Raw genomic sequence first — 8,551 nt, forward strand, 5'->3', positions numbered from 1 at the left:
TGGTGGTAAAAAGAACACGGTGAATTCTTGGGGAAGACGCACATGCGGCTGTGTTTCGATCGAATGATTCCCCTCACCTCACAGCGGTGGTCCTTCTGTACTACTGTTGCGATTGGGCACCGGGAACAGCGGAATAAATGGCAAAAGCCATCCCTGCGCTCAGGCCTTGCAATTGCAGGTTGGCAGAATTTTACAGAGTGTTCCATTAGTCTATCTACCCCGTACATCATCATCACCCTTCACTGCCAGTACTGTTCCTTTTTCTCAGCCTCCCGTACAATGTTCGCAGCAGTAAGCTGTTGATCTGGTGGGTAGTAAGTTGGACTAGGACTTGATGGCGTGATAAACAGTACTGGATTAGTACGTGATTAAGGATGGCGAGATCAGAGATTCAGAAAATGGATTGGAGACTTCCGTTTGTCCTCCTTGGAAACTGACAAACATTTTTTCCAGGAGAGCAAAAGCTTTACTGAGAAATGGGAACGCTAGGAATAGAGTACCTACCACAAACGAGCAACCAGCTAATTTCAGAGATCACTTTAGCCGCGACTCGTAGCAACACATACATGGCCCAACAAACAGCAAATTAAATCTGGGACGATCGCCTGCACAATCTGCAGGGGGAGAGATCCACAAATCGGCCATGGCTAGCGCCCCGGAATGGCAAGCGAAATGTGCAAAGAAACCAGGAGCTAGCGGCCGGCGCGGGGATCTCACACTCCAACCGATCGACCGAGCTAGCAAGCAAACAACTGAAACCGGCATGCATGCAATGCGACGCAATGTGATGCGATGCGACGCAATCATGAACCATGCACCACCAGTCGTGACTTGCGGCAACGGCACCGAATTGAATGAGTAAAACAAATTGTTCCCAAAAACGCCGCGAGATTTGCAATCAAGTCAATCGTCCAAACGGATGGGGGCAAGGGCAAGCCGAGCGAGCTAGCCTAAGCCTAGCTAGCTACTGGTCACCTGCCCACGCCGGGGGCCGGGCCAAGCGTATACTACTATTGACAAGGAACAGCACGCACTCCTCCGCTCGCTCGATCGATCGCGCGATATATGAACAATCGCGGGACCAGCCAGTAATTCGATCTCTCCCTTCGATCGGCCGCCGCGCCCGCACGCTGTGCCAGCTTCGAACTAACGATTCGCGTTGGAATTTGCGTCCTGTACTGGAACACTGTTGGATCGATCGGGTTCGCGCGCCTGACCACTCTTTGGTGCAGCGAGCTGTAGCGCGCGAGATTCCCCCTCCCCTGCGGCAGCAACAGCGCTGGTCAGGGCAGCGCCATGAAAGCGCATGGCATGCATGCATGCATGCATGCACTGCACTGCACGCACGCACGCAGATGGATGGATGGATGGATGGATTGGGCGATAGAGGGGGGAAGACGACACAGGCGTCGTACGCCGTCCACGCCACTCGCGGTAGCGCGAGGAGAGGACCATGTAGGCATGTGTAGTGTAGCGTCCACATATACCAAGCAGAGGCAGAGGCAGAGACGAGCCCCGCGCCGAGTTAAATGCACGCCCTCTGATCGGGTGGATGGATGAAGTGGGATCGCGATTGGCAGCGATGGTTCGTTCGTTCCTCCCGCGGCGACGGGGTGGGGCACACGTACACCGTGGGGGGTGAAATCACGGTCCTGCCCCTACTCCTCTCGCGGGGTGGAGTTACGTACACTGACAGTGAGAGGCCACTTTGCCGGCAGGAGATCGCGGCGCCCGAAGAAGATATCGAGTCGTTCGCGCGAGCCGAGTCGAGTCGTGCGTGCCGAGCCAGCCACACCGTACCCCCTCTCCTCTCCTCTATTTATGCCTCTACGCAGCGCAATGTGCCTCACTCTTTCGCTTTTGGCCTCTCTCTCTCTCTCTCTCTCTCTCACACACACACACACACACACTCTCACTGACTCTGCTGCTGCATTAGTCACTCGCAGAGAGCCACAGCTCCCTGCAAAGAAGATCTCTCGTAGTGAATTGCCTCGATCACGTACTACTGCACATAGACCTACTACTTGAGCCCGAGAGAAGAGGAGAGGAGGAAGAACCAGAGGGCGTCGAAGATCATCGGGGAGGAGTTTTCCTAGAGCTCGCTGCTGCTGTTGCTTTTCTCCGGCGATGGGGCGATCGCCGTGCTGCGAGAAGGAGGGGCTCAAGAAGGGGCCATGGACGCCGGAGGAGGACCAGAAGCTGCTGGCCTACATCGAGCAGCACGGCCACGGCTGCTGGCGCTCGCTACCCTCCAAGGCCGGTAAGCGCCGCTTATCTAGCTTAAATTTCTTCTCAACCTCTGCAATCCTAGCTGCAATGTTCGGTCGAGGCGATCGATCCTCGAGGCTGGCTACTCTCTGAACTCTGATCTGAGGTGCATGCAAACCGTGACAATCGTGTGCAGGGCTGCAGCGGTGCGGCAAGAGCTGCCGACTCCGGTGGACGAACTACCTCCGGCCGGACATCAAGAGGGGCAAGTTCAGCCTGCAGGAGGAGCAGACCATCATCCAGCTCCACGCCCTTCTCGGCAACAGGTGATCGATTACTTCGTTTTCGCATGGATGCATCATGCATACAAGATACGTAGTGCACAACTCTCCCTCCTGCTAGCTGCTCGCTCGTTCTTCACCTTGCACCCGGAGCACATTTAATTCCGTAATCGCGATGGAACCCTTGATTCTCCTGCACGAATTTTGACTGCTAGTACTTGTTGCTGACCGGCAGGTCAAGAACACACTAGCCAGTAGCCACCATTCTGCACCGTAGTCTTGGCAGACATTTATGAAAGGGTTATGCAATGCAAGGGTTGGAACAGCGGAGCTTAGCCAGGGGATGTGTAAATTTCGCAGGCCGTGCTACTTACTTGCTGTCCCCGTACACACCTGCTTCAGCATTTTGTCCGTAACAAACCGTACTGTCCATAGATTAACACACAAGCTAGGCTAAAAATTCTTACGTTAGAACAGAATCATCACTTGTTTTCGTTTTGTTCACACGTAATGCTGCATTGCTCATCTTTTGCCCGTCGAACAACCACGCATTAGCTGTGAGCACAGACCAATCAATGCATGCATCAACAAGGGAAAAAGTGTGAAAAGGTTGGGCAGTGAGAGGCTCGGCCCAGAATTTTCCTTTCTTTTCTCCCATATGATTCGGCATTCAAGCTCGTCATTTAAGGAGGCGAGCCCCCCCATCATTGTGGACCAAAACTGGGGTTTGGTCCACTGTTGCCACCTGCCCCTCTTCCCCATTTTGACTCACAGCTTCCGATCATCTCTGCCCTCTGTCTGTACTACGCCACGCACGCCTTAAATCACACCGCCGATTATTTACGTTTTCAAGAGTGCTGTTTGTTTAATTTTGTCACTGCGAATGGAGGGCTTTTGACGTGCGATTTTCCTGATCTTTTTTCTTGGCCGGCGTTGGCGTTGTTGTTGTTTTGCAGGTGGTCGGCGATCGCGACGCACCTGCCGAAGCGCACGGACAACGAGATCAAGAACTACTGGAACACGCACCTCAAGAAGCGGCTGGCCAAGATGGGGATCGACCCGGTCACGCACAAGCCGCGCTCCGACGTGGCCGGCGCGGGCGGCGGCGGCGGAGGTGCGGCCGGCGGCGCGGCGGGCGCGCAGCACGCCAAGGCCGCGGCGCACCTCAGCCACACGGCGCAGTGGGAGAGCGCGCGGCTCGAGGCGGAGGCGCGCCTGGCGCGGGAGGCCAAGCTGCGCGCGCTCGCGGCCTCCGCGACCCCGGGCGCGCCGCACCTCCCGGCACCCCCCGCGTCGGCGGCGGCTCACGGCCTCGACTCGCCGACGTCCACGCTGAGCTTCTCGGAGAGCGCGGCGCTCGCCACCGTGCTGGAGGCGCACGGCGCCGCCGCCGCGGCGGCCGCGCGCGCCGCCATGCAGCCCATGCAGGCGTACGACGAGGCGTGCAAGGACCAGCACTGGGGCGACGTCGACGCCGCCGACGTGGGCTTCCCCGGCGCCGGAGCGGGGTTCACGGGCCTACTCCTCGACGGCTCCTTGAACCAGATCCCGAGGCCGGCGGGGAGAGACGCGGAAGCCGACGGCGAGTTCCAGGAGACCGAGGAGGAGAAGAACTACTGGAACAGCATACTGAACCTGGTGAACTCCTCGTCGGCACCTATGTCGACGGCCGTGGTTGTGCCTGCCTCCCACGCGTACTCGCCGGCGCCGGACTTCTGAGCGGAGAAAACCTCGCCGGCATCAAACTTGATTCGATCTCATGACACAGTAAATAGTTTAGCAATGATTGTCGAATAAGATGGGACTAATATTAATGTTAGTAATTATTAATCACGTTCTTGGGTTAACCTGACAATGCTTTCGATTAAACTTGTGGGCAAGAACTTCAACTGTTCAAGGCTGTATCGACATTTGAAATTCGATGCTTGTTTTGTTCGGTGTTCTTATAGAATGTGTAAAACACTGAAACTACTATCAGAGAATGTAGCATCCTTACTTGCAAAGTTACTACTCCTGCTTGTTTTTTTTTCAAAACCTACGATCATTTCAGTACTTTGTACCCGGTTCATTTCATTCCACTCTCAGTTTTTACTACGCCCAAGCGGTTGGCAACTGGGCACTAGCACTACTGAAGGCCAGGGTTTCCCAAACCACCGGACCGGGGTTACCACGCCGTAACCGTGTAAATTTATCAAAATTTAAAATTATTTTTTAAATTTATTTGAATTTAAGGGGGTTACCGCGGTTTCCCTTTTACCGTACCCCACGGTAAGCGCGGTAATCGCACGGTTACAGGCGGTTTTGCAAACCCTGCTGAAGGCAAAAGGACAGCCTCATCTTTTCGCTTATACTTATGTTTATCGGTCAAAATTTAAATTTTTACCTTTAAATTTGGGGTTGATTTTGTTTTTTTATCGAAGGTTTATTTTTTAGTCTTTGCTTTTATTCATAAATTATTTTTTTTTACAAATATGCCATTTCGTTTATTCTCCAATAACCGAGACGATTGAGCTGTGAGCTTTTTACTTAGATTGGATCTGGGCCGGGCCGTTTTGTGCTGGGCCATATTGGGCTTTACCATAACTTTCTAGCCCACATCTAATAGCTGACGAAAAGGGGATTATTAAGGGTAAAGATAAGAGGAGGCAACCCCGCACCATCGTCTTCCTCCTCTTATCCGCACAGGAGGCCTCGGACTCGGACACGATGCTGGCGATGTCCGTCCACCCCGCCGCCACGCCGGCCCTCGCCTCGCGCGCCCGCATCTCCCGGCCCAAGCTTTCCGCCGCCTCCCCCTGCACCACCTCCTCCTCCTCCACTCCACTCCTCGTCCACCTCGGCAGCAGGAGGCTTCCCCTTCGCTCGCTCCGTGGCCTCGCCGCCGCCGCCGCTTCTGGCGCCGTCGAAGCGGAGGAGGGAGAAGAGGAGAAGCAAGTCGGAGGTGGGGATGCGAGCGCCGGCGAGGAAGCGCAGGAGGTAATGGGCTAGTAGCCGCTCCAAACCATGCCAGTGACTGAAATTACGGTTTTTTTTTTTTTTTTTTTTTTTTTACCGAGTCGAGCTCAATTTCAGAAGGAAGTGTTGTTTTTTGAAGAGGATGGAGTTCAATCACATTTGGTTTCGCATGAATTTGATTTTTCTTGAATCAATTTTGGTTACCGAACTGATTACTTGAGCTCATAGGTGAAATACAGTACGAGGTGTACATTTGGGTGAATTCACGAGTAGAGTAAATCTTTAGACACAATGCACAGCTGAAAGCTTAAGAGAAGACACAAGTAGAGTAAATTAGTGAAGTTCTAGTCTAGTTGAGCATGTTTGGGCACTCGGGCTGTCCTTTTGGTGCAGTTTTGCACTTCTGCAGATAAAAGGTGTATGCTAGTGATGAAGAGGCGAAGAGCACATGAAAGCATGTCCACAAACTTGAGCGTGTGCCATTTTTGGTTGTATGTGTAAGCAAGAACTGAACTATTGAACAAACTGTAGCATTGACAGGTTTTGGTCATGAAAGGAGTTTTTTTTCATTCAGCTATTTACGTGATTATGTAACAACATTAATAGGCACAATAAGTTCCTTTTTCATCACTATATCAGATTTCAGAGATGTACACTAAAAGTGGATTAGTTTTGATTATATGGGAGTTACCCTCACAGTTGAAAAATGGGGCCTTTTGTAGAGAAATGAAGTTGTCAACGGAACACGTACAGTAGTTGTTGCAATTTATTTTACTACGACTTGAGCTGTGTTAAAACTGCACAATTTATTTTACTCAGATATGCAAAATCAGTATTAGCATTATGAGATTTGAAACGAATTGATTTTATATCGCAGTACAAGGTTAAGGTGCCTGAAAGGCAAGATCCAATGCTTGTTCTGAAGTTCATATGGATGGAGAAGAACATCGGCATAGCCCTCGACCAGTTGGTTCCCGGCTATGGCAGCATTCCGTTAAGCCCATACTACTTCTGGCCACGGAAAGATGCCTGGGAGGAGCTAAGAGCAAAGCTGGAGGAGAAAGAGTGGATCTCTCAGAAACAGATGATCATCCTTCTGAATCAGGCCACTGATATCATCAACCTTTGGCAACAGGGTGGTGGCAGCTTGTCAACCTAAGAGGATATCTCAATTCTCCCATCCTTGAGAACCTTGTTTCTTTTTTTCTTGCTTTGGTTACACGGATCTTTGTTGTTACATGACCCTGTAGATCGATTCAAACTGTTTTCGGATACGGTTTTGTTTATGGAAATGAATTGTGATTGATCTCTGTAAGATAAACGATTTGGGCTCCATCATCCGCAGGGAAGATTGCTAATACCTCTTGATACTACTATACCATGATCCAGCTAAATAAATGTAACTCGATATTTTGAACTTGAAGAAAAAGGGGAATTTCTTTTCTTTCGAAGAGATTTGGGGTCACGGGGGCATATACCCCTTCTACTGCGATTAACTAACACCGGTGGTGCCCTGAAAAAGCCCGGCCCGCTCCGCGCACCACGAGCCTAGGCCGTCCACGCGTAGGCCTCTGCAAAACGGGCTGCGGCAACGCGTGAGCCTGTGCGAAACGAGCGTGAAAACGCTCGTGGACTCGTGGAGTCGTCGTGGTGCCCGCGCGTCGTGCTGCGACGCTCGATCTCACGCCGCATGCAGCGCCGCGCCAGCTTGGTCACGGTCTCAAAAGCGTTCAAAAGGCATGGGAGCAACTGAGCAAGGCGTAGCAGCTTATCATCATCTCGGCCACGGGGGGAGGAGGGGCAAGGCACATGGAGGCGTTGGGTTGGAGTTGGACCTCCTAGGTAGGGAAGCAGGAAGCTGCACTCGCTAGGAAAAAAAATAATGGAGAACCTGTACCGCGTGTACCAGAAGATAAGCTTATTTAGCAGTACTGATTTTTTTTTTCTAATGAAAGGAAACAGAGTATTGTTAAGTCCCAAAGAGATAACTTATTTTTTTCCTCTTCGACAACGTAGTACTAACTTAGTACTAGTACTGTTTTCTATGATCAAAGTAGAATATTGTTAAGCTAGCTAGCACTACCAACTGTCCTCCCATAAGAAAAAGGTAAGTACTACTACTATAGTAGAGACTGACCAATCAACTCACTTGTGTAATGCACTGCTCAGATGGCATCTTTACCTTCTTAACACTCAACTTCCTTACAGAGTAACGTGCCGCTTTAGGCTTTATTACTTGCGATAACCGGAGAGAGAGGCTGGCAAAGTATACGTAGCTTCCCTATAAAGTTGTCCAAGTTCATCGCAGAGCTCCAGGCAGGCAGTATAAAAATGGGAAATGTACACCTGAAAAGGACGAATCAGCCCCATTTGGGAATCCCCTGCACTGCGTCAATCTCGTCATCTTGCCCTTTTCTTCCCATCGACCTGATGATTGACACTTGTGGCCTCTGGGGATTAAACTATTGCCACCATGGGCGATCGATCGATCGAGATTAGAGCAAGTATAATAGTGGGCTATAGAAAGGTGAATGCTGAGGTGGATGGGAGAAAAGAGGAGAGAGATGAGAAGCGGGCTGTAAGTTTACAGCTGGCTTAGGCACAGGAATCAAGAAAATCTGTGAGACAGACATGTGGATCATATATTTATAGTGAAGAGTTAACTATTATATGAGTGAGCTGATAGATAGGGTATAAGTAAGCAGCTGGCTGTATTAATATCCTTGCTCTTAGGGCGTTTTCGACATGATCAGGTGGTCTTTGTCTCTTATTTTTAAGGGGAGGCTGAGTCAGATAAGCACGGCGGTTTGGTGAGGCATCGCCCTGTGGTGCTCACATGCATGGGCTCCACCATGAATTGGATCTCTAAAACCTAGTTTTGTTCGAGCTGCCATGTTTAGTACTACTTCATCAAATTAAAAGTTCCGGTGTACGGATCCGCTGCTGTCCTAGTCCTAGATCGATCCTCTGTGTCACGCTTATGGCCTGCACTGCCGTGAGTTTGGCAAAGAAAACCGTTTGGGATACTCACATATTCACAGTACAGCTTGTTCGATCTCTCCCATGGCTATGTAATTGTGTGTTTGATTATTTTAAAACAAAGGGAA

General features: G+C 50.9%; 2 protein-coding genes across 2 annotated transcripts; both read left to right on the forward strand.

Moving 5' to 3' along the window:
* The first annotated feature begins 1,808 nt into the window (after positions 1-1,808).
* LOC127772071 (transcription factor MYB106-like) lies at positions 1,809-4,598 on the forward strand. Its single transcript, XM_052298054.1, has 3 exons — positions 1,809-2,260; positions 2,405-2,534; positions 3,446-4,598. Exons 1-3 carry the CDS (start codon positions 2,128-2,130, stop codon positions 4,206-4,208), a joined length of 1,026 nt encoding a protein of 341 aa, XP_052154014.1. The 5' UTR covers positions 1,809-2,127; the 3' UTR covers positions 4,209-4,598.
* Positions 4,599-5,138: 540 nt separating this feature from the next.
* On the forward strand, positions 5,139-6,765 carry LOC127772072 (30S ribosomal protein 3, chloroplastic). The gene is made up of 2 exons (XM_052298055.1): positions 5,139-5,465; positions 6,322-6,765. Exons 1-2 carry the CDS (start codon positions 5,196-5,198, stop codon positions 6,601-6,603), a joined length of 552 nt encoding a protein of 183 aa, XP_052154015.1. The 5' UTR covers positions 5,139-5,195; the 3' UTR covers positions 6,604-6,765.
* The last annotated feature ends 1,786 nt before the right edge of the window (positions 6,766-8,551 follow it).

Source organism: Oryza glaberrima, chromosome 4, assembly GCF_000147395.1.
Source record: "Oryza glaberrima chromosome 4, OglaRS2, whole genome shotgun sequence".
Taxonomy (NCBI): Eukaryota; Viridiplantae; Streptophyta; class Magnoliopsida; order Poales; family Poaceae; genus Oryza; species Oryza glaberrima.